The sequence below is a fragment of the Triticum aestivum genome, chromosome 7A (assembly GCF_018294505.1).
Source record: "Triticum aestivum cultivar Chinese Spring chromosome 7A, IWGSC CS RefSeq v2.1, whole genome shotgun sequence".
NCBI classification, from domain to species: Eukaryota; Viridiplantae; Streptophyta; class Magnoliopsida; order Poales; family Poaceae; genus Triticum; species Triticum aestivum.
The window spans coordinates 573,982,646-574,006,860 of record NC_057812.1 but is presented as its reverse complement, the minus strand read 5'-3'; the positions used below and the strand labels follow the sequence as shown (position 1 = coordinate 574,006,860).

Here is a 24,215-nt window from a genome sequence, read left to right as displayed (position 1 = left end):
CTAGAGCGGAATTACCCTAGATACTTGGTAGATGAGAAGGCTGGCAAGGTCGATAGAAGTATATTGGATATACATTATGTCAATGTGTACTTTACTAGTACTCCTAGTAGCACCAGGGTATAAGATACCGGTTCGGTTGCTAAGTGTTAGTAACTCGAAATAAAGAGCTACGGAATAAACGGAGACTAGCTAAAGGTGAGCTGACGATATGTGTTGGAAGTGTTTCCAAGTTTGATATGATCAAACATCGCACGCTCCCTCTACCATCAAGATTAGTATTAAACCTGAATGGTTTATTGAATCTCGATCGTAGTGATACACATTTTCATGCCAAAAAAATATAAGATAGTAATGATAGTACCACTTACTTGTGGCACTGCCATGTAAGTCATAATGGTATAAAACGCATGAAGAAGCTCCATGCTGATGGATCTTTGGACTCACTCGTTTTTGAAAAGTTTGAGACATGCGAACCATGTCTATTGGTGTATATGCATGAAGAAACTCCATGCAAATGGACCGTTCGGACTCACTTGATTTTGAATCACTTGAGACATGCAAATCATACCACATGGGCGAGATGACTGAAAGCCTCGTTTCAGTAAAATGGAACAAGATAGCAATTTGTTGGAAGTAACACATTTTGATGTGTGCAATCCAATGAGTGCTGAGGCATGCAGTGAATATCGTTATGATCTTACTTCACAGATGATTCGAGTAGATGTTGAGAATATTTACTTGATGAAACACAAGTCTGCATTATTGAATGGTTCAAGTAATTTCAGAGTGAAGTTTAAGATCTTCGTGACAAGATGATAGAATGTCTATGATATGATCATAGAGATGAATATCTGAGTTACGAGTTTTGGCACACAATTAAGACATTGTGGAAATTGTTTCGCAATTAATACCGCCTGGAACACCATAGTGTGATGGTGTGTCTGAACATCATAGTTGCACCCTATTGGATATGGTGCGTACCATGATGTCCCTTATCGAATTACCACTATTGTTCATGGGTTAGGCATTAGAGACAACCACATTTACTTTAATAGGGTACCACGTAATTCCGTTGAGATGACACCGTATGAATTATGGTTTAGAGAAACCTAAGTTGTCGTTTCTTAAAAGTTTGGGGCTGCGACGCTTATATGAAAAAGTTTCAGGTTGATAAGCTCGAACCCAAAGCGGATAAAATGCATCTTCATAGGAAACCCAAAACAGTTGGGTATACCTCCTAATTCAGATCCGAAAGCAATATGGATTGTTTCTAGAATTGGGTCCTTTCTCGAGGAAAAGTTTCTCTCGAAAGAATTGAGTGGGAGGATGGTGGAGACTTGATGAGGTTATTGAACCGTCTCTTCAACTAGTGTGTGACAGGGCACAGGGAGTTGTTCCTGTGGCACCTACACCAATTGAAGTGGAAGCTTATGATATTGATCATGAAACTTTAGATCAAGTCACTCCCAAACCTCGTAGGATGACAAGGATGCGTACTACTTCAGAGTGGTACGTAATCCTGTCTTGAAGGTCATGTTGCTAGACAACAATGAACCTACGAGCTATGGAGAAGCGATGGTGGGCCCGGATTCCGATAAATGGCTCGAGGCCATAAAATCCGAGAACGGATCCATGGACTTTGATGGACTTGCCCGATGATCGGCAAGCCATTAAGATAAATGGATCTTTAAAGATGAAGACGGACGTGGATGGTAATGTCACAGTCCATGAAGCTCGACTTGTGATGAAGAGTTTTTTCACAAGTTCAAGGATTTGACTACGATGAGATTTTCTCACTCGTAGCGATGCTTAAAGTCCGTCGGAATCATGTTAGCATTAGCTGCATTTATGAAATCTGGCAGATGGATGTCAAGACAAGTTTCCTTACTAGTTTTCGCAAGGAAAGGTTGTATGCAATACAATCAGAAAAGTTTTGTCGATCCTAAGGATGCTAAAAGGTATGCTAGCTCCAGCGATCCTTCTAAGGACTGGAGTAAGCATCTCGGAGTTGGAATGTACACTTTGATGAGATGATCAAAGATTTTGGGTTTGTACAAAGTTTATGAGAAACTTGTATTTCCAAAGAAGTGAGTGGGAGCACTATAGAATTTCTGATGAGTATATGTTCTTGACATATTGTTGATCAGAAATGATGTAGAATTTCTAGAAAGCATATAGGGTTATTTGAAAGGTGTTTTCAATAGAAAACCTGGATCAAGCTACTTGAACATTGAGCATCAAGATCTATAAGATAGATCAAAATGCTTAATAATACTTTTAAATGAGCACGTACCTTGACATAATCTTGAAGGTGTTCAAGATGGATCAGTCAAAGAAGGAGTTCTTGCCTGAGTTGTAAGGTATGAAGTTAAGACTTAAAGCTCGACCACGGCAGAATAGAGAGAAAGGACGAAGGTCGTCCCCTATGCTTAAGACGTAGGCTCTTCAGTATGCCATGCTGTGTACCGCACCTGAAGTGTGCCTTGCCATGAGTCAGTCAAGGGGTACAAGAGTGATCCAAGAATGGCTCACAGGACAGCGGTCAAAGTTATCCTTAGTAACTAGTGGACTAAGGAATTTTCTCGATTATGGAGGTGGTAAAAGAGTTCGTCGTAAAGGTTACGACGATGCAAGCTTGACACCTATCCGGATAGCTCTGAGTAGAGAGACCGGATACATATAATGGAGCAATAATTTAGAATAGCTTCAAGTAGAACAATTGTTTGGAATAGCTCCAAATAGAGCGTGGTAGCTGCATCTAGGAGATGACATAGAGATTTGTAAAGCACACACAGATCTGAAAGGTTCAGACCCGTTGACTAAAACCTCTTTCACAAGCAACATGATCAAACATAAAACTCATTGAGTGTTAATCACATAGTGATGTGAACTAGACTACTGACTCTAGTAAACTCTTGGGTATTAGTCACATGGTGATGTGACCTGTGAGTGTTAATCACATGGCGATGTGAACTAGATTATTGACTCTAGTGCAAGTGGGAGACTGTTGGAAATATGCCCTAGAGGCAATAATAAAAGTATTATTATTATATTTCCTTGTTCATGATAATTGTCTTTTATTCATGCTATAACTGTATTATCCGGAAATCGTAATACACGTGTGAATACATAGACCACAATATGTCCCTAGTAAGCCTCTAGTTGACTAGCTCGTTGTGATCAACAGATAGTCATGGTTTCCTGGCTATGGACATTGGATGTCGTTGATAACGGGATCACATCATTAGGAGAATGATGTGATGGACAAGACCCAATCCTAAGCATAGCACAAGGATCGTGTAGTTCGTTTGCTAGAGCTTTGCCAATGTCAAGTATCTCTTCCTTTGACCATGAGATCGTGTAACTCCTGGATACCGTAGGAGTGCTTTGGGTGTATCAAACGTCACAACGTAACTGGGTGACTATAAAGGTGCACTACAGGTATCTCCGAAAGTATCTATTGTTTTATGCGGATCGAGACTGGGATTTGTCACTCCGTGTAAACGGAGAGGTATCTCTGGGCCCACTCGGTAGGACATCATCATATGCGCAATGTGACCAAGGAGTTGATCACGGGATGATGTGTTACGGAACGAGTAAAGTGACTTGCCGGTAACGAGATTGAAAAAGGTATCGGTATACCGACGATCGAATCTCGGGCAAGTAAAATACCGCTAGACAAAGGGAATTGTATACGGGATCGATTGAGTCCTTGACATCGTGGTTCATTCGATGAGATCATCATGGAACATGTGGGAGCCAACATGGGTATCCAGATCCCGCTGTTGGTTATTGACCGGAGAACGTCTCGGTCATGTCTGCATGTCTCCCGAACCCGTAGGGTCTACACACTTAAGGTTCGATGACGCTAGGGTTATAAAGGAAGCTTATATGTGGTTACCGAATGTTGTTCGGAGTCCCGGATGAGATCCCGGACGTCACGAGGAGTTCCGGAATGGTCCGGAGGTAAAGATTTATATATAGGAAGTCCTGTTTCGGCCATCGGGACAAGTTTCGGGGTCATCGGTATTGTACCGGGACCACCGGAAGGGTCCCGGGGGCCCACCGGGTGGGGCCACCTGCCCCGGGGGGCCACATGGGCTGTAGGGGGTGCGCCTTGGACTACATGGGCCAAGGGCACCAGCCTCAAGAGGCCCATGCGCCTGGGGAAACCCTAAAGGAAGAGTCCCAGCAAGGGAAGGCACCTCCTAGGTGCCTTGGGGGGGGGAGGACTCCTCCCCTGGCCGCCGCCCCCTTAGAGATTGGATCTCCTAGGGGCTGGCGCACCCCCCCCCCTTGGGATCCCTATATATAGTGGGGGTAGGAGGGCCTCCCAAACACACCTTATGCCTTTGGTGCAGCCCCTCCCTCTCTCCCAAGTTATTCTCCTCACCCGTGGTGCTTGGCGAAGCCCTGCGGGATTGCCACGCTCCTCCACCACCACCACGCCGTTGTGCTGCTGCTGGATGGAGTCTTCCTCAACCTCTCCCTCTCTCCTTGCTGGATCAAGGCGTGGGAGACGTCACCGGGCTGTACGTGTGTTGAACGCGGAGGTGCCGTCCGTTCGGCACTTGATCATCGGTGATTTGAATCACGACGAGTACGACTCCATCAACCCCGTTCACTTGAACGCTTCCGCTTAGCGATCTACAAGGGTATGTAGATGCAAACTCTCCTCTCTTTCTACTTGTTGCTGGTCTCTCCATAGATAGATCTTGGTGTTTCGTAGGAAAATTTTTGAATTTCTGCTACGTTCCCCAACATATGTGGGGCAACAAGAAGAAAAACTTACGATCTCCATGATCTGTTATCCCGGTGGCCACCCTCTTTCCCCGTGTAGTCGCACTACAATACTTTATGACAGAGTTTGAGATGGTCTATCGTCGGTGGGCTAGCGATTTCACATTGCATTCATAGATCACGTGCAAGTTGCCGGGCGCGAAGTGTTTTTGCTCATGAAACCAAGAATGCACATTTTGCCAAAATATTGTGCCCTCTTGCTTTAGGCATACAAAGTCCGCACTTATGACAACAACCCATCCTTCATTATCGAGTACACCCATTGTGCTTGGTTCAAAGTAAACATCGATAACATCAAAGAAAATCTCATTAGCATTTGGCCGAATACTTGTCAGACGTGGTGTCCGCCATGGACGACGCCAGCAGGGGGGAGTATACCTGGTTGCGGACGGATCCAACGCATACGGTGGGGTAGTCCGAGGCGGACATCCGGCAAGCCCTCACGGTGGCAGATGTCCGGCAAGGCCTGGGCGGCGGCCGAAGTGGTAGAGTGGCAACGTCGAACTCGAAAGGTGCGGATACAGAGCAAGGGGGAGGACGGAGTGGGGGGGGAGTGGTTTTGGAGAAGGGGTTGGGTGGGCTGGGGTGTCGGAAGCCTACATGGCGCATGTCCGGACTCCCGCAAAGCTCCTACCAATTTGTGGCCGGTTTGTAGGAATTCGGACACCCGGACGTTTGTGCACGGCGTTGGATGAAAAAAAATGTCCGAACATCATGATCCATATGTTTAGGGACACTTTGGAGTACGCCGTTGGAGATGCCCTTAGAGAACTTGCAGGCACTTTGCGATCAATCTCTATAGAGGCAAGTGACCATTTTCTCAGCTCTTTGTAGGATCAATATTCTTACTTCGAAAGCAGCTACAACCAGCCCTGTGCACTTACAAGACATCCTTCACCTAAGTTTTATGAATCATATTTTGTTTACTATTTTTATCCCTTTACAAACAAGTACAAATTCACAGTAGTTATTATACACTCTATGTACGCATGTTGTATGTATCCACTGTAGAGCTTTGTCGAAGCCTATGCATCTTACGTGTAGATGGTAAAGTTATTCTACAATCATGACGGAAATCCTGCTCGGTAGCTGGAGAATTACAGCTTGTGTTTTTACCTTGAAGTTTTTAGTTGATGATATCGATACACGAGCCTTTGCCACCATCCCTCACAGATTATCCGTGATCAGCCCATAAATCCGCCTGAAATTGCCATAGCAAAGGGAGGCTGAGACGAACCGAATGAAGTGGTCCGTAAGCAGAAGCACGGTCCACTTCTCTTATGCTGAGATTTTTTTCCCAGGAAAGGCAATCTACGCATGATAACCGGGCAAAAAGTGTATGAGACTGACTTGTGTTGGGATGCACCCTCCACTTATATATGCCCGCAAATAGCGTGTGGCTAGGAGCCACAAGAGCATCTTTTTTCTCTTCTCAAGTGAGAGCTCAGGATGACACTTATATATCCCTGCAAAAAATATTTCTTTATCTTTTGCTGTCGTAGTGAAACGTTTCTTGAGATATTCGAGCAAACCAAGCAAATAGAATTGAGTCCTAGAAAATAGCAGCAGGAGATTAGAATAGATCTTGCGAAGGTAGAAGAGATTGATCGAACAAAGCTCCATATAGATTCCGCAGATTGTTCCCATGTGAGGCACAACGACACCTCATTCTGATAAGAAATTCCCAAGGGCTTACAGGTGCGGGGGCACGCACCTGCTCGGCACCGCCCGCCGGGAGCATTGCCCCACAATCCGCAAACTCATTTGATTCCATTTGATTCCTTGCAATTCCCTGTACAGTTTTAAGTTTTAGTTTCTGAAAGTTACTGAATTAATTAGTTCATTCCTACCAAGTTTTAACAGGTCAAACTTTGTGAAGTTTTAAAAGCTTGTTATAACGTATTGGAAGTGATCTTATTTCAAAGACCTCGTCAAGGAACCCGAATATGCAAACTAAACATAAATTACACTTTTGGTTCAAGAGATATAATAGATTTAAATTTGAAAGTCCAAAGAAAAAGCATGAGAGATGGGGTCACAAATCGCCTCCCTTATTCTGATCCAAATACCATTTGATGCATGTCTCTGCGAAAATCAAGAACGCATGATTCTGATCCAATACCATTTGATATCTCTCCCTGTAATTTCATTAGCAAGAACATAAGAATGCTGTGCCTTTTGTGGACGAGTTCATTGAGTTGACCAGTTTAGTCGGTAAACCCATTTAGTCAGCCTTCCGAGACAGAAAAGAGAAAGAGAAAAAACACTTCACCGTAACACACAGATTCTCACCAGTAAGAATGGCTATGATACATTGCCGCAAAGCTGGTTCGCAGGATCTATCATAGCCGAAGATGGATACGGGAGCACACAGAAAAGGGAGCACTGCTCTGGCAAAATAGCAGGCGTGTCAAAGTTTAAACCAGCCCAAAGACAGATAGGTGATACAGAATAAGCATAGCCCGGAGTGAACTTCGCGACAAAACTAAACAGCAGACACACCAACAGTGACGACCGAAGCTAACACGGACAAATAACATATGTTCTGGACACTGTCAAGTATCGAAGCCAGAGTAGACACCACTCCCCCTCAGGAGCCGCTTCTCCTCCTCAACGTAGTTCTTCCCCCTGCTGGCCTGCCCGCGGTCTCTCTTCCGCTTCTCCTTCTGTGAGAATGAAGCAGCATCCTTCTCTTTCTCGGTCTGCCTTGGTTGGGGGTTCATCACACCGATAAGCTTCTCTCCTTCAGTTACTGCAGCCCTTGTGCGTTCCCGCTCTTCAAAAGACTCGGTTAGAACTTCCTTCTCGTTGCGATCTTTCCCAGTGGACCAAGTCCAGTTAGGTTCAACCTTTGGAGGAGCAACTGTCAGTATAGATGGTCCGCCACGATACCCGTGCCGGCTCAAAGCACTGAAATCCACACCACCAGGTTTCTTCTTCTTCAACATAGATGCTGTTCAGAGAGCTAAAAGCAGCGTTAAAAGAGACCCTGACCATCACATATCATACTTTTAACATCAGTGACATATGGTTCATATTACTTCGCTAACAACCAAAATGTGCCAGATTACAGCAGGCAGAAACAAAATAGACAGGATAAGACGGTCCAACTTGCGATGTTTGCTAATGCAACTTTAGGGAAGGGAACACTGGATCTATGTTAGCATGATACATGGGGTCTTTGGCCCAGAGCTTCTCTAAGTGGTCACTAGAGGTGGTCAGCCTATGGACTTCTTCAGTGGCCCAAATGAGGGCCTGAGCTTTCATAGGGTGAATGATAGCATCCAGAGGCTGGTGCTCATTATCGCTCCCAACCCTCTGTTGATCCCACTGTCTCAAGAGGATGTTGGTGAGGTAATGCAAGGGCTGCTCGTACAACTGCTTCACCGATCTTCCGAGTCCCAGCCATGATGTGGATGGGATCAAGGAGCTGCAGTGATCAGGAATTGGGATGTGCTTCATGTACTCTTGATACATTTCAGCCCTCCTGATCAATGCACCTGCAGTATTATCTCATAATAGTAAGAGTACAAATATGCAACTCTAATACTCTATGCAGAAAACATATAATCTTAAAACCACAGGAGCTAATCCAATGCAGATCTCTACTGTCCATGGCTGGTTGAGTGCAAACTCTAGCTCAGGATCTCAAGCAGTGTTTGAGGACAGAAACATGACTTGAAACCTTTTTGCTGACATTAGTTTCTGGTTTACTCCATTGGTATATAGAGAAGGTGCAGCACTGAAGGTCAAGGCTGGGCCCCAACTAAGTATACAACTTGAAGCAAACAGGTTTAAGAAACACTGAGATTTCTTGCCCAGGTGAACATTACGAAATTAAGAATCTTGTATACATAATTATTATAAGCATGTTGCCATTTGCACAAATTTTGTCGCTGAATGAACCCAAAACACATTGTGAAAATTAGCATGTTAATTAGATATCACTCTCCTCGCATAAGAATAAACAAAAATCAGACATTGGCCTCACCCAGTAAAACATGCTACAGTGGTTACCAGTCCAGGCTGATCAGAATCAGTTAGCGTATGCCCTAGTGTGTAACAAAAACTATTATTTCCGACACAACCTAAGCTATTCCTCTGTTAGTAATGGTAACAAACAAGATAAGCGGTATCTGGATACCAAATCTCAAGTATACAAAATACTAATAAGATAAATATACATGATAAACAGGCAATAACTCCACAACACTTGCGATAGCTCATGATTACATGACAACAAAAAACATTTATATATGGCACAGTATTAAAATTTCACTCAATCACATGAAATAAATATATAACATGTTCAAATATGGACCTATACAATATGTTGCTAAAGTGGGGGTTCAATACACAACTACTTAAGAAAGATCGTCATAACAATTTAACATCTAAGCCAGTTTGTTAGGTGTGTGCAGAATTATTACCCCAATATCTAATCCTAGGCAGGAAATCAATTCTCTTGGACTTTTTGGTGAATTATTAACCCCAACATTGTTGCTTCTCCAAGAAGGCAAAATAGCGAACCCCTAAGAACAAACGCTGTGCATAGACTAAATTGTGCCTTGTGCGCACCAATACAAGCAAATAAAAGCTATAAATTTTAGAGTCGTTTAATTCATCTTAGAGCCATTGGACAGATACAAGCTAAAATCACACCAAAATTTAGCATAAACAAGGAGTCGGAGACGTTATATCAACTCTAATGAGCGCGCAAATCGATTATTTTTGTAACAAAAAGCGACCGAAATAGCTCTCACCTTTTGCTGGAGCTGTAGATTTGGAGGACATGGGCAGCCGGAAGGAGTTCTCGCCTTTCCCGTTCCCGGCCTCATCGTCGGAATCCGAGCTCAGGTCGTCGCCCGAAGAGAGCTCCACCGGCTCCTCCGACGGCGCGGCCCTCTTCATACCTACTCACCGGCCCACAACGACGTCAGCGTCACTCCGTCCGAACAAGACCGTAGAAGAGCGAAGTTCTGTGCCCTCACCTGGTCTACGGAACGGGGAAATACGCCGCCGGCGAGAGGGCGGGGGTTTGAGGTCTCGCTCCCGGGTCGCCGGCGTCGGAGACGGCGAGATGACAAGGAAGCCGAAACCCTCGATTCTCCGCTTGGCCTGTCCTTTTTTTTTCTAGAAGAGGCCTGTCCCTTTTTTAACATGTCCCTGGGGTTGTTGGGCTGGGATGAGAGAGTTCTCTTCCTGGGGCGTCCTAGGTAATTGGTTTATTTTTCTCCTTAAAAAACGACATAATTTTCAAAAAGCGCTCAAATATTAATTTTAAAAAGCGCCGCTTGTATAAAATTTAAAATCAGATTCAGAATTTAAAATAAATACCTGAAAAAAGACAAATCACGATGCGAATTATAGATAATACAAATTGGGTCATCGATCCGGTCCATTTTCTTTATCGTAAATGAAATTTGTAATTATTTTTTCTACGAAAATGTTAACGCCCACACGTGTGGGTGTTAGCCAACTCACCCACACGCCTCCATCACCGTCCAATAACTTCTGCACGAATCTTAGCACGAATTAGCTGATTTTGTATGCTACATAGGACGACTCGCGTGTGTGGTGTGTAAGAGAGGTCGCCCACACATCCATTTTACCACACGGAGGGGCTGGTGTGTGGGCGTTTAGCAGTTCGCCCACACACCAGTTTTCAGTCACGCACAAGGGCTGGTGTGTGGGCGTTTGCCATCTCGCCTACACGCCTGCCTCCTCTCCCACACCCAAGTTGCCAGTTGCCATGCGTTTTGCAGTGTACATGGCAACTGCCCTAGTGTGATTGCAAGCATATGGCAACTCTTTTTTTTTATCCAAACATGTCAGTTGCCATATGTTTGGCATGGTACATGGCAAACTGCCCTAGCGTGCACATAAGCAGATGGCAACTCTTTCTTTTTAAATGGCAACTGCCCTAGCGTGCTTGTGAGCACATGGCAACTCTCTTTTTTACCCAAACATGTTTTTTGCCATGCCTTTTTTTGTAGCGCTACATGGCAACTGCCTAGTGTTAGTAGGTGGCAACTCCTAAAGTTTTGAAATCATGGCAACTGCAGTAGATCAGACCACGCATGGCAACAGCTGTAGTTGTCCAAAAAATGGCAATCTGGAACTTTGACCTGAGATGGTAACTGCAGTTGAGCAAACATGGCAACTGTAGTTGTCCGACATGGCAATCGTAGTTCAGCGACATGGCAACTGCACTTAAACGAACATGGATGAGGGTCCGGCCAATGGCAACTGCGGGGCGCGCGGTAAAGTGTCACGTGGGGTGTGCGGGACCACGAGCTACGAGGCCTGGCGTACCAGGCGTGTGGGCGTTATCTATTTCGCCCACATGCACGCGTGTAAAAGGGACCGGGAGGGGAAAAAAGAGGCGTGTGAACGCTAGTTGTTTTGCCCACACACAAACGTGTGGGCTGATCCTCTTAGGCACCACACAGAACATGTGGGCAGATTTCTTAACGTCCACACGTGTGGCAGTTAGCGGCCTCCTTTTTCTAATACTATGTTCGAATGTGGATTTTTGATGAATTCTTATACTACTACTACTACTACTACTATATGATTTTTTTAAATCAACAACTATAAATATGACAATTTAACTCGGGTGCACTAGTACCACTAGATATTTCCCCATGCCAGCCCAATTGCCCTATTAGGCATGCCTCCTTGGTTGTAGAAATTTTTGCACCAATTCTATAGGATAGGATTTTTAAAGAAAAATTAAAATTTTCTTTGGATCCTTTGGTTTGTAGGGATGGATTCCTATTCCTATGTAGGATAGGAACCAATCCTTCGCATTTCAAAGAAAAAAAATATTAGCCTAGACTCAACGATAAAATTCTATTATGTGTGTCAAATGATATCTTTTTCTCTATAGAAATTAAGATACATAAAACCTTATTTCTTATGATTTTCCTATTACTACGATATTACCATCCCACGAACAAAGGAATAGAAAGCTAGAGGAAGTGACCAGCTTATTGATAGCTATAGGATGGGTAAGAGGGTAGTGGTACCCAGCACCAGGGATCAATCTCAGGTTAGACGCTATGGTGTCTCCTAAAAGCAAAATATTCTTTTAATGAAGGCAATGTTCCCGTTGGTAGTGAGGCATTTGTGGTGACTTCATCGATACCAAAACCCATCGACTCAGTGCTCACCGGGATACGGTGTGTGTGCGTGTGCGTTTATAGGGTGAGTATATGTACTTGTTTGTGAGTGTTTGTATTTGTATTATTTGTATTGTATTTCTAAAGAAACACGGGGATTTTACAAAGTTGTCGTGTAGTTGTTCTAAGAAATTTACATAAATATCTTGCCTCAGACATCTCAAAGTTAATTTAATATGTGGTTTGATCTTAGGTTTCGACTCCTACAAAATTTAGAGGAAATTGATGTTTCCTACAGGAATTTATAGGTTAATTTCTTAAAGAAAAAAATGTTATAGTATTCTCATCCTATGATTTTTTTTAGAAAAAACTGTTGTACCCAATAAGCCCTAAGAAATGACAGTCAGACAATGTAATAGCCAAATGGGGAGTTATATTGTGGGGGCAATGGTGAAAAGTTAGAAAAAAAAATTCAAACAAAATTTTAAAACTAGGATGGAATGTATCAAGAATTGAGGGAGCAGAAGCCAAAAGGTAACATCTGTTATTGATCAAATTTATTTGTGCCATGCACCAAGAAAGCGTCACATTGTTCATCTTATTGTATCCCAACTTCCCACACTGTTCTTCTATCAATCTCTGAACCTCTAACATCAAACTTTGGGAATGGCACCCAGAGACTCCTTGAGCTTCTCAGAGGAGTGTGAGAGATCAATCATGTCGCCTCTCAGGTACCGGTCGTAGGCGGCGAGGTCGAAGTGGCCGTGGCCGCACATGGCGATGAGGATGACCTTCTCCTCCCCGGTCCTCTTGCACTCCAGCGCTTCCCTGATCGCCGCCGCGATCGCGTGCGTCGGCTCCGGCGCCGGGATGATGCCCTCCGTCCGTGCAAATTGTAATGCAGCTGCAGATAATTCATCAACGAAGGCAAGGAATGTCTGAGTGAGTTCAAATACACGGTCAAGAGACGAGAAATCGACTGCAAAATGTATGGACATGTACCTTCGAAGCACTCAGTTTGCTGTATGGACATGGCCTCCATGAACCCGAGCTCATACACATGGGAGATAAGAGGCGCCATTCCATGGTAGCGAAGCCCACCTGCACAAATGGCTTTGCGTCAGTAAACAGAGCAGGAAGCCAATTAATGGAGACAGATAAGGAGTTGCAGTGATGAACACCTGCATGGATGGGATCGGGGACGAAGTCGTGGCCGAGGGTGTGCATCTTCATCAGCGGCGTCAGCCCGGCCGTGTCGCCGTAGTCGTAGGCGTAGACGCCCTTGGTGAGCGTGGGGCACGCGGCGGGCTCCACGGCCCTGAACTGCGGGTTCATCCTGCCGGCCAGCTTCTCGCGCATGAAGGGGAAGGCGAGCCCGCCGAAGTTGGAGCCGCCGCCGGTGCAGCCGATGACGACGTCCGGGGTGTCGCCGATGGCCGCCAGCTGCTCCAGGCACTCCTCGCCGATGACGGTCTGGTGCAGCAGGACGTGGTTGAGCACGCTGCCGAGGCAGTACTTGGTGTCGGCGTTGGTGGCCGCGACCTCCACCGCCTCGGAGATGGCCATCCCGAGGCTCCCCGGGCTGCTCGGGTCCGCCGCCAGGAGCCTCCTGCCGGCCTCCGTCACGTCGGACGGCGACGGGTGCACCTTGGCGCCCCACGTCTCCATCATCAGCCTCCGGTACGGCTTCTGGTCGTAGGACGCGCGCACCTGCCACACCTCGCAGTTGAGGCCGAAGAGGGTGCTGGCGAAGGAGAGCGCGCTGCCCCACTGGCCGGCGCCGGTCTCGGTGACCACGTTCTTGACCCCCGCCGCGGCGTTGTACCACGCCTGCGGCACGGCGGTGTTGCCCTTGTGCGACCCCGCCGGGCTAGTGCCTTCGTACTTGTAGTAGATCTTCGCCGGCGTGCCGAGCAGCTTCTCCAGCCTCTTGGCCCTGCCATATCAACACCTTGTTTACTCCACGCTCCCTTGAATCACGACAGCAACAGCATCTTTCTTTACCTGATCAGCGGCGTGGGGCGCCAGAGCTCGTAGACATCCCGGACCTCGTCGGGTATGTCGATGAAGCGCTCCTCCGTGAGCTCCTGCCGGATCAGCTCGTCGGGGAAGAGAGGGGCCAAGTCGCTGGGGTTGAGCGGCTGGTGCGTCCCCGGGTGCAGCATCGGCGGCGGCTTCACCGGCAGGTCGGCGATGAGGTTGTACCATTGCTTCGGGACGCCCACGTTGCCTGGATACGAGCCGGCCCTGGCGGCGAAGCTCCTACGCCCGGTGACAGCGACTCTGTGCTTTGGTAGGCGATGAAGCGAGGAAGCCTGCTCCGGGACTGCTGCAATGCAGGTGGTGTTCGCAACGCCAGAATTCAGAAACCACAACGGTGAAAAATCTAACTGAAACAATTAGATAGTATATAATTACTAATTAACACAGATTAGATGTGCCTAATGATTTCAGGCTGAATAATAAGCATTGAAAATGTTGTTGATCTAGAAACTATTGATAGTCTCATGGAATGAAATGATTATTGGTAGGTGCCAACGACACAAGCGTGCTTCCCCCATCTACACTGTTCTGCTCTGTATTCATCCAACTTGGACCAACGCGATGCTGACTTGACGCCTAACCAAAATTGATTTTGTGATCTGTATATCCAGCTCCACAGATAGATAGAGATAGCCCTTCTTGATATCGACCCGTGTTGCGAATGGCCTCACGTTCTTTTACTGAACAAAGATCGCCGGCCGGCAATAACCACCTTGCACACATTGCAGAAAATAGATTTTCCTTTTTCTTTTTACTGTCATCACCCATGCTCTCTCTCTCTCAGTTCATCTATTATCTGAAACTGCATGGCTAGGCATCTAGTATTATCTGAAACTCCAAAGGGAAAAGGAAAACTTTGAGGATTGAGGAGCTGTTGTATTGGCTGGGGGTTGGGACTGGACAAGAATAATACGTAAGTGAATAACAGCACAACTAGAATCTAATAACATGGTGAGAGAGAAAATCCTTGGAATCCAAGCCCGCATAAACCGAATCAAACCTACGGATCGAAATCGTTTTGACTTTCGGGCGAGATCAGGGGTTCATGCACGGGCGGACGCACCTGGGAGCCGGGGAGGGCGGAGGGCGGTGGCCATTTCTTGTCGTCGCGATCGAGCCGCCGCCGCGGGGGCTGCTTTGCCGTTCCTGGCTTCCTGGATCGCGCCCCGAAGGCTGCTCTGCTCAGTGGGTAGTAGTCAACCACCCGGCCTGTGAGTGAGAGTGGCTGCCTGTGCCTGCCGCCGAGTGGTGTCGGGCGAGTAGTTATCGTTGCAGGGTGGCTTATCGGGCAGCGTTTCTTTTTGTTTGATGGTGGATTGGATTCTGCCTGCGACGACGTACCACGCACGGTGTCCTTTACTTCTACTTTGGTGGGTGGATGGTGGCGGCTATTCCGCCGGCGTCATGAATTTAAAAAACTGAACCGTGAAGCGATCTGTCGATCAAGGACAGCAGCGCTTGGCGCACTTATTATCGAAGGTCAGGAAGATCAGATCCGGGACCGACGATCCATGTTGCACAAAATCACCCATGTGGGGATAGAATAGAGCAATAAGGCTAAACATACAATACGTACTCCACGGTGAACACTAGCCCGTGGCTGGAGCTGATTATGCACTTGTCTTCCAGGCATCATTTTCTTTTCTTTTCGGCGAAAGAGGCGTCATTTTTCTTGGATGCTATGGTGTTTTTTCCAAGGGGGTGTTGACACGGTTGCAATTTGCAGATCGTTTTTCCTGGAGAAGTCCATCTTCTCGACCATTCTCGCCATGCTGAGCCATCAGCGACGACCACGGCAGAGAGCGAGCCACATTATCAGCAGATCGTCAATTGCTGGTTTGATTCCCGGTTCACCATGTGGCCAATCGTCAATGCAGCAGCTTGAGAAAGAAACCTTTAGAGTTGATTTTTTGTTGTTTGTTTGTTTCAAGGAATGTAGTAAGTAGGTACTTGAAAGTGATCGCATCAGTACTGATAATTTAGTTTAACCATGTGTGCGTGTCCCTGTCGAAGCTGATGGTCCGGTGGTTAGCAGACGGTGCAACAGTGTACAACTTGACGAGATGGAACGTGCGGCCAGCCAGCTGCTCAAATTCTCATTGCTCTTCCTTGGGGTGTGGCCATATCACTGCATGCACATCCTCTCTCTGCGGGGAATTTTTCCTTGACAAGAGTCGTAGCACTGAAGGAGTAGCTGGGACACGTTAGATTGTCCGAAGATTACATCGTGACGCCGCCAGTTAAACTGAAGCCAACCCACAGCGTCCCTTTGCAATGTCAGCAATTGAAAGAAAGCACAAAAACAATAATGCAATTGACAGAAACCACGGATAAAGTATGGGGTAATATACATACTAGTATCTTCAGCAAGCAAAACAGAACAAAGCCCTAAGAATATATTTCTAGATTATAACATACTAAAATCATATCTAAGTAACTCCAAAACACCAATCTACGTAGCAATGAACAAGCAAGCAAAGCACAAGAGAGCAATAGAGTCAACAGAAGGTGGCTTCGCCTACATGTCAACTATTTGTAGTACTAACATAACAACACGTGCTCATTCCATTTGAGACCAAGTTTCATATTTTTGTTCTTGCTGTTCAATATCTTTACTGCCCAGTCGATGAGTTAAAATCAAAGGCTAATAATCTGGAATGGACGCAAAGGTGTACCCTGGTGCTCCTCTCCATGAATAGTATGCAACTCGGGTCTCATAAAATCCTGCATAAGCAATGTAAATATGTACATGTAAGAGTTATATGCTTGTTTGGAAAGTAGAACAGTCCTAAAGAGCGAGATAATTTGTTTCAAGCGTAACAGTAGAGATGCAGAAGAACGGGAAAAGTTCTGTTTTCAGCATAATAATTGAGATGCAAAAACGGGCCTGTTTCGTCTAAAATGGAAGAGCCTATACCAGTTATGGTTATATATCAACAGTAAACATTGCCTTGCATACTCCAGTAATGCAAGTGGACACATTATTTTTATGGTAATGTTACCTGGCGAATGGTTGCCAGGAACACCCCCAACGAACCGCCTCACACGCCACTCGATCAAGATCTGATGGTGGCAGTTTTTGGGTGAAAACTGCACTAAAATTAAACAAATGCCATCCCAAAAAACACTAAAACTGCCACCCCGGCAATTCGCAAATGCCACCCCTAGCTGGCGAACGGTCGCCAGCTAGTGGGGTCCTATTTTTGTAGGAAGTATGTACATATGTAATGAGAAGAGAAAAAAACTGCACCATGCTTAATTACTCCAGTGGTGCAAGTGGCCGTTGTTTACGTTTCGCAAATGCCACCCCTAGCTGGCGAACGGTCGCCAGCTAGTGGGGTCCTATTTTTGTAGGAAGTATGTACATATGTAATGAGAAGAGAAAAAAACTGCACCATGCTTAATTACTCCAGTGGTGCAAGTGGCCATTGTTTACGTAGGAAGTTTTTACAGGAAGCATATGAGAGTGGCCATTGTTTTTATAGGAATATTTATCGAATAATTTGAATAAGATAATATTCACTCTGGAAGATGAAACAGTGGCATATCAACCACAATACGGAAATTGAAGTGATATAATTGTATAATTGACATACCAGGAAGAAAGGCAAGGATACCCAGGAACAATAGACCATACACCTGAGTGCTATCACCCTCCATGTGACCTGTGAATATAAAATACGAAAGGAACAGAAGAGAGCTTCCCAGGAAGAGGAGGAATAATGCTAGGGCAATCGACTTCGATAGGATCCTCCTCAAGGATTTTGGGGTGTATGTGAACCGACGGTCAATATTGTCCTCATCCCTGTCCTCCGTAGGAAGAACAGAATAAGGAATGTTGCGTCTGGCCGCCATGCTGCAGTATCAGCATTGGAAACACATACAGTGAGTACAAGTGCAAAAAATGACCAAGGTTATACAAGATAAGACAGAACAGCTGAGAAATGACTAATATGAAACCACGATAAGAAATCATCACCAAAGCATGAAAAAAACAGAGAAATGCCATTCAAGGAAAGAAACAGGGTCTGTTTGATTCCTACACTAAGCAACATGCCTGAGAATATTCCCTGCCTGAGAGTAACCTGAGTGTGCTTAACAAATTGCCCAGGCAGGCACACAAAGAATCCTAGGCCATGTTTGGTGATGTCTTGAAGATATGCCTGTGTGGATAGAAGCTCCACAGTGTTTGGTTCATTTTTTCCCTGGGTTACACTCACCACTTGTTGGTCACGTATTACAGGAGTGAATTAATAATCAGAGAAGACCAAACATAACCATATCCAATTATCATTACATTTCAGGTCTCAGTTTACATCATACCTTGAAGATATTGAACAGATCAGTACTTAGATTGTTAACCACTAACATGTCCAAAAGTCACATTTCCTACCAGATCAGTACTAGATTGTTTGAACACAATAGTGCATCAATCACATAACCAGAAGTCCACCAAAAGGAAACTCGTGTACTTATCTTTTGTAATCAACAATAACTTAAAGATTAGCAGGATCATCAGTACGACCATGAGTAGGATCATCGGTATGGTCATCAATAGGATCATCAGTACGGCCATCAGCAGGATAATCACCGGATAAATGATTCAACACCCAACATGAGATGTAATCCTCACCCATGCTTATAAGGAAGCTACAATGAACTTGAAACTCTGGCTTGCAAAGGTGCATCCCTACTGCCATCCTATCTTCAGGTGTTAATGCAATATTCTCGAGCATGTTCCAAAGAGGAGCATTTGGATCTGGTGGAGCTACAGTTTGTATTGGTTGTGTAAGGCTTTGCAGATACTGACATGGTTCATAAAATTGAAGTCATCCAGATAGGAGACCATCTAAATATGCTATGGCAATGCTTGATAATGGACATTAGGCATTTCATGTGCAATCACCCTTAGGTAAGAACTCAAATTTCATTAAATGACCAAGAAACCGTTTATCAAGATTTTTCTTCATTATATGATCATAATATAATGAAGAAAAATCTTGATCAAGAAACGATTTATAAAGACCCTTCCCCAGACCCTGCGCAAGCGGGAGCTACATGCACTGGGGCTGCCCCCTTTCTTCATTATATGATCAAGAAACGATTTATAAAGACTTTTCTTCAGTATATGACCAAGAAAGGGTTTATAAAGATTTTTCAGTGAAGCTCATCAGGAGTTCCTTTCTGCATGTAAGAACCAACTGAATGAACATGTAGAAGTAGAACAAATAGAAACAATGGCATAATACTTGTATTATAAACCATAAGGGCCTGTTCGGAAGTTCTCCAGCTCCGTGCTCAGCCTACTCGGTGGAGCCCGACCAAATGTTTTCCCGGATCCAGGAACTGTTTCAACAGTGCCATAGTAAAAATGCGGAGCGACATTTTCCTGGATCCAGGGAATCGTTTTCAGTGGAGTTGAAAAGATTACGAAGTGCTGCCACCGCCAAGTAACAGCGTACCGGTTCGGCGCCTGTTCTCTCCTTTCTTTCTCAAAGCGGCACAAAATATGCCCGTACAACTCTTGTCGGTTTCCTTGCCGGTGCCCTTCGTCTTCTGGGAAACGAAGAAGAACAGCTGCCGACGTGAGAGAATGGGCGGATGATCGAACCCGCCGCCTAAGCTCCGAGCTCGCCGCCACGAGCTTCTCTTCCGACCTCCAGCCATCCTGTTCCTGACGTGCCCCGAAGCCAAGTTCTCACCCACGGCTGAACCGCCCCTAGTTCACCAACGCGTGCAAGGAAGAGCGACACTCACGCCAGAACAGCCCAGCACCACTACCGTCCTCCCGCTCCGGCAGGTGACCCTCGGATCCACCCGTTGTCATCAACCCCCACCTACCACGTGTGCCTTCCTGTAAACCCACAAAATCGATCCAGCGCTTCGCCCTAAACCTCCCGGACACCTCCGTTTCCCCAGCCGAGCATCACAATGACAGGGTGGTCCTCGCCATCGGTGCCGGCCGGCCTCTCCTCTGTTCCCAAGCTCATCCCGAATCGACTACGCTGACCTTGGCCAGCTTCTCCATGCGAACGGGCTGGCATCAGTGCTAAATGGGTTGTCACTTGTCAGCCCAGCCTACTGATCGGAGCCAGAGTTTGGCTGCCGAACGTTTTTCACTCGACCTGGAAACCCCAGCGGATCACGGATTTGCAGATTTAGCAGAGTGGAGATTTGGGATTCTCGTAACAACTTTCAACATTCAATTCAGTCCTTTCGCTTATGATTTTAGTCCGAAATCTCTGGTACACAATCGGTAGAAAATAAAATAATAGTGCTTATTACAATTCAAAGTCAAGAATATGCAGCTTCAATCGCTAAATTTTCTGCAATACTTCTACCATAAGTAGTAGGAAAAAAAATGAAGGTACGATTTCAAGTATTTATATCTCAAATATACGGATGTCATTTCCTTTTCATACATGTAATCCAGAAACTCGTGATGGTATCTTTGGTCAAAGCTGGATAGAGTTCTTTAACGAGTGGACGAAGTATCATGGTTTCCACTTAAACAATATATTGTTGTATGAAAGCATTAGACATCATATAATGCATCAAGTATATCGATGCGACTGGTAAAAGAACATGATTATAACTTGCATTTATATGTTGAGTTCGACCTCCAGTTCCATAAAACTTTGTGTGGACCTTTTAGATTGGAATACTTTGATAGGCATGGTGTTTAAGAAAGTTCTCATGTTCAGGAAACCGTGGATTTGGTAAAGACAATGCTATATGAACCATTGTCAAGTGCTCTCGGAAGATGAAAGATATAACGGCATGTGTTCTTAGTTAAGTGTGTTGGAAAGATGACTGTTTGCTTAGGCGGTGATGTATAAATGTTCAGCAGAGGGATGAAAGGCAAATGACATAAGGGGATGAAAGGAGAGAAATTAACATCATATCTACATGCAAACCTTATATGCTGGAATACAAATAAAAACCTAGCACAACATATTAGATATCATTTCTTCCTACCAAGCGTATAACAGCAATGCACAAATTTAACTCTAGTCAGGAAATAGCAGTATTCTCACAGTAGCTACCACTTGCAATAACCTTAGGCATGCATCTCGGGTTAAAACAAACTGTGTCATCTATCCTACAGCATATATTGATCTGTGTTCACAAAGACCATTCAACGACTCAAGTCCAAAACATTTCTGCTGTATAAGCCCGACTCTGATTGCAAACAGAGAAAACAGGAAACTAATATTAAAAAGAACAGTAATAACATCTTATTTCCTTGGATAAACAAGGATGATCCCTCAGCAGTGATTTGTGACTTGTGAGTGAGATCTTGCGGAACCTTTGGTATGGAACTTACTGTGCAAAATGCACAAAAGTTCAATCAATGGCAAACAAGTTCAGTATAGACACAGGTTCAATCTATGGGATGGAGAATATGGACTCAAGGTATGGATATTTTTTACTTTTTTTTATCATACCTGTTCCTCAAGGTACTCCTGGCAATATGGATCTACTTATGAACTCATTAAACTGTGGTTGATGTGTGCTTCTACATGCGTTGCTGACTTGAATAGGCATTAGTGGTACAAAGAACGAGGCAAAAAAAAAAACATGGAATTCGAACTCAGTTAACAGAAACGGCATGGCACATCAGAGAACGAAGCATGTAGATAGATTAAATCTAGCAGAAAATGTATAAACAGAGCGCACTAACCGCGGGCCTGTTGTCGATGGTGAAGTGAGATCGGCAGGCAACAGAGACGGCGAGCGACGTCCGCAGAGAAGCGGAGAGGAGGCGGGCGTGCACCGCCGAGCTCGTGCGGGGGACGGTGGCCGGCGAAGTGGGGACTGGCGAGGTTAAGGGTTAGGGGAGGTGGCCGGCATCCGCCGTCGCGCGCGAGCGGCCGCCTTCGCTATGCCCGGCTGGAGGAGCAGTGGATGCGTTGGCTGGGAAAGGGATCGAGCGGGGGTGGTGGCCGGCGAAGTGGGGAGATGACCGGCGATCTCTGGTCGGTGAGTATGGCTCTTTTTTTAGGGCGAGTATATGACTTGAGGTTTTTTTTTGAGACAACACACGAAGCTTTTTATTGATTCGTCACAATGTTTACAGGGACGAAAGAAAGATCTCCGGGATGGCCTAACCATACACGGCGGCCACCCCCGAGAGATAAAGCATGCTTCGCTAAGTTGTGAGCTTCATAATTTGAGCTCCTAAACTCATGGCTAAACCTACACATATCAAAAGTTGCAGAATGGCTTAATATTTCATGCACAATAGCACCATATGGAGATGCGTCCTCCTTTTTCAGAGAGTCTACTGCCTTCTTGCAATCCGATGCAACATAAATGCGCCTTTGGTACAAGTCCTCCGCAAGTGCAAGGCCTTCTCTGATCGCCATGGCCTCCAGCGTTTCCGAGTCCCCAATATGCTCTATGATCAGCGCCGAAGCTCCCAAAAACAGACCATCTGAACTTCTGCAGATTGCACCCACAGCCCCGAAACGGGCTTGCCTTGGTGCGGCCGCGTCCACATTGATCTTCACGCATCCCGTGGCCGGAGCCTGCCACTGGGTTGGTCTTGCAGCTTTGACTACGGTCCTCCGAGGTTCACTTGCCTTAATATATCTCAAGTCATCAAGAAAGCTTGTGATAAATCCATAAGTAGATTGCGGTGATTGGAAGATGTCCTCATAGATCGCTTTCCTTCGTGCTCGCCAAATTGCCCACATAATAACAATCATGTGTGCAAACATATCTCCGTTCAACACTCCACTCATAGCAAAAAGCCAATCCTTGGGGTGTTCTTCCACTCTGTCCACGAGATGATGAACCAACTCCTCCGGAGCTAAGGCCCAAACGCTGCTTGACATCGGACACATAAAGAGTGCATGTCTCCAAGAGTCAACCGCCCCGCACAAAGGGCATTTGTCCTCGGTGGCCATATTGCGGTGTTTGAGTAAATCAGTAGTGGGCATGGAGTTTCTCGCCAATCTCCAAACGAACATGCGTAGTTTCGATGGAACCTGCATGTGCCAAATAGTACTCCACTTGTCCGCCTCCTGCTGCACAATAGAAGTTCCCGCTTCTCCGCTCAGCCAGGCCTCCCGCTCATGCTTTGTTCTGAGGATCATGCGGTAACAGGACCGAACACTGAAATTTCCTCTTGGTTCTTCCTGCCAAGCCCAAAAGTCCGCAACCTTGCGAGTACACAATGGTATCTTCAGAATATCGTCGGCATCAAACCGAGCAAAGGTTGCTCGAATCAGCTCCTCTTTCCACGATGCCGTGGTACTATCTATAAGCTCGGAGACCATGATCGGAGGGTTTTGCGTTAGCGATGTGATAGGTCTTCTTACTCCCTCCCTCGGTATCCAATTGTGTCTCCAGATATAAGTGGACTCGCCATCTCCAATCCTCTTCACAGTACCCTGTATCAAAACATCCCGACCGTCAATGATCGAGCGCCAAACCTGAGAAGGGTGTGACCCAAGCTCCGCCTCAAGAATAGAAACCTCCGGGAAATAAACAGCTTTTAAAATCCTGGCACTTAAGCTCAGTTCCCCCGTTAGCAGCCTCCACGCTTGCCGTGCTAGTAGAGCTAAGTTGAAGATCTCCATATCCCGAAATCCCAACCCTCCCAAACTTTTCGGGCTTGTCATAATATCCCAAGCCACCCATGCGGGCTTTCTTCTCCCCTGCTTGCTTCCCCACCAAAACTGTCGTATGATTGAGGTTATATTTTCACAAAGGCCTCTTGGCAACCTGAAACAGGACATAGAATAGACTGGTATCGCTTGGGCCACAGCCTTGATTAACACTTCTTTACCTGCTGAGGACAACAGCTTCTCCATCCATCCTTTGATCTTCTCCCACACCCGGTCTCTCAAGTATTTGAACGTGCCATTTTTCGAACGTCCCACATCGGTTGGCATGCCTAGATAGCGTTCATTCAAAGTCTCCTTGTGCACATGCAAGGTGTTTTTTATTGATTCCTTCAACGTGGCCTGACACGACTTACTGAAGAAAATTGAAGACTTCTCATGATTGATTCTCTGCCCCGAAGCTGCGCAGTAGGTCTCGAGCAAGTTTGATGCCACACCTGCACCCTCTACGTTGGCCTTGAATAGCAACAGGCTATCATCTGCAAACAACAAGTGGTTAACGGTGGGAGCCGTTGGGGCCACTTGAATACCTGCAAACGATGACGAAGAACTTGATTTAAGGAGGCACGAAAGGCCCTCTGCTGCAATCAAGAATAAGTAGGGGGAGATTGGATCT

At 45.7% G+C, this 24,215-nt stretch overlaps 3 protein-coding genes across 5 annotated transcripts; all 3 read right to left on the bottom strand.

The window, feature by feature from the left end:
- Positions 1 to 7,173: 7,173 nt before the first annotated feature.
- LOC123148350 (protein RDM1) lies at positions 7,174 to 9,978 on the bottom strand. Of its 2 annotated transcripts, none has more exons than XM_044567737.1 (3): positions 9,792 to 9,978; positions 9,564 to 9,713; positions 7,174 to 7,753 (listed from the first exon to the last, which is right to left on the bottom strand). In XM_044567737.1, the coding sequence occupies exons 2-3, from the start codon at positions 9,709 to 9,711 to the stop codon at positions 7,356 to 7,358; spliced, it is 546 nt and encodes a 181-aa protein (XP_044423672.1). In that variant the 5' UTR covers positions 9,712 to 9,713; positions 9,792 to 9,978; the 3' UTR covers positions 7,174 to 7,355. The 2 variants fall into 2 exon arrangements, with proteins under 2 accessions (XP_044423672.1, XP_044423674.1); XM_044567739.1 differs by lacking the exon at positions 7,174 to 7,753 and adding an exon at positions 7,778 to 8,300 and having other exon boundaries at positions 9,792 to 9,971.
- A 2,458-nt stretch (positions 9,979 to 12,436) lies between these two features.
- On the bottom strand, positions 12,437 to 15,320 carry LOC123148347 (tryptophan synthase beta chain 2). 2 transcript variants are annotated; one of them, XM_044567734.1, is made up of 5 exons: positions 15,031 to 15,320; positions 13,929 to 14,253; positions 13,106 to 13,860; positions 12,927 to 13,025; positions 12,437 to 12,828 (listed from the first exon to the last, which is right to left on the bottom strand). In XM_044567734.1, exons 1-5 carry the CDS (start codon positions 15,062 to 15,064, stop codon positions 12,578 to 12,580), a joined length of 1,464 nt encoding a protein of 487 aa, XP_044423669.1. In that variant the 5' UTR covers positions 15,065 to 15,320; the 3' UTR covers positions 12,437 to 12,577. The 2 variants fall into 2 exon arrangements, with proteins under 2 accessions (XP_044423669.1, XP_044423670.1); XM_044567735.1 differs by having other exon boundaries at positions 13,929 to 14,250; positions 15,031 to 15,306.
- Positions 15,321 to 16,281: 961 nt separating this feature from the next.
- LOC123148349 (transmembrane protein 230) lies at positions 16,282 to 21,978 on the bottom strand. Its single transcript, XM_044567736.1, has 3 exons — positions 21,652 to 21,978; positions 17,564 to 17,823; positions 16,282 to 16,691 (listed from the first exon to the last, which is right to left on the bottom strand). Exons 2-3 carry the CDS (start codon positions 17,820 to 17,822, stop codon positions 16,612 to 16,614), a joined length of 339 nt encoding a protein of 112 aa, XP_044423671.1. The 5' UTR covers position 17,823; positions 21,652 to 21,978; the 3' UTR covers positions 16,282 to 16,611.
- Between the last annotated feature and the right edge of the window lie 2,237 nt (positions 21,979 to 24,215).

What these genes read in the sequence shown, in the direction of transcription:
- LOC123148349 (XM_044567736.1), bottom strand. Translation starts at nt 17,822, where the DNA reads ATGGCGGCCAGACGCAACATTCCTTATTCTGTTCTTCCTACGGAGGAC. An exon ending in TATCCTTGCCTTTCTTCCTG is followed by an intron (nt 16,692 to 17,563) that starts GTATGTCAATTA and finishes TTGCTTATGCAG; the next exon opens with GATTTTATGAGACCCGAGTT.
- LOC123148350 (XM_044567737.1), bottom strand. Translation starts at nt 9,711, where the DNA reads ATGAAGAGGGCCGCGCCGTCGGAGGAGCCGGTGGAGCTCTCTTCGGGC. An exon ending in ATCTACAGCTCCAGCAAAAG is followed by an intron (nt 7,754 to 9,563) that starts GTGAGAGCTATT and finishes CTCTCTGAACAG; the next exon opens with CATCTATGTTGAAGAAGAAG.
- LOC123148347 (XM_044567734.1), bottom strand. Translation starts at nt 15,064, where the DNA reads ATGGCCACCGCCCTCCGCCCTCCCCGGCTCCCAG. An exon ending in CCGCCCTCCCCGGCTCCCAG is followed by an intron (nt 14,254 to 15,030) that starts GTGCGTCCGCCC and finishes CCTGCATTGCAG; the next exon opens with CAGTCCCGGAGCAGGCTTCC. An exon ending in CCCCGATCCCATCCATGCAG is followed by an intron (nt 13,026 to 13,105) that starts GTGTTCATCACT and finishes CCATTTGTGCAG; the next exon opens with GTGGGCTTCGCTACCATGGA.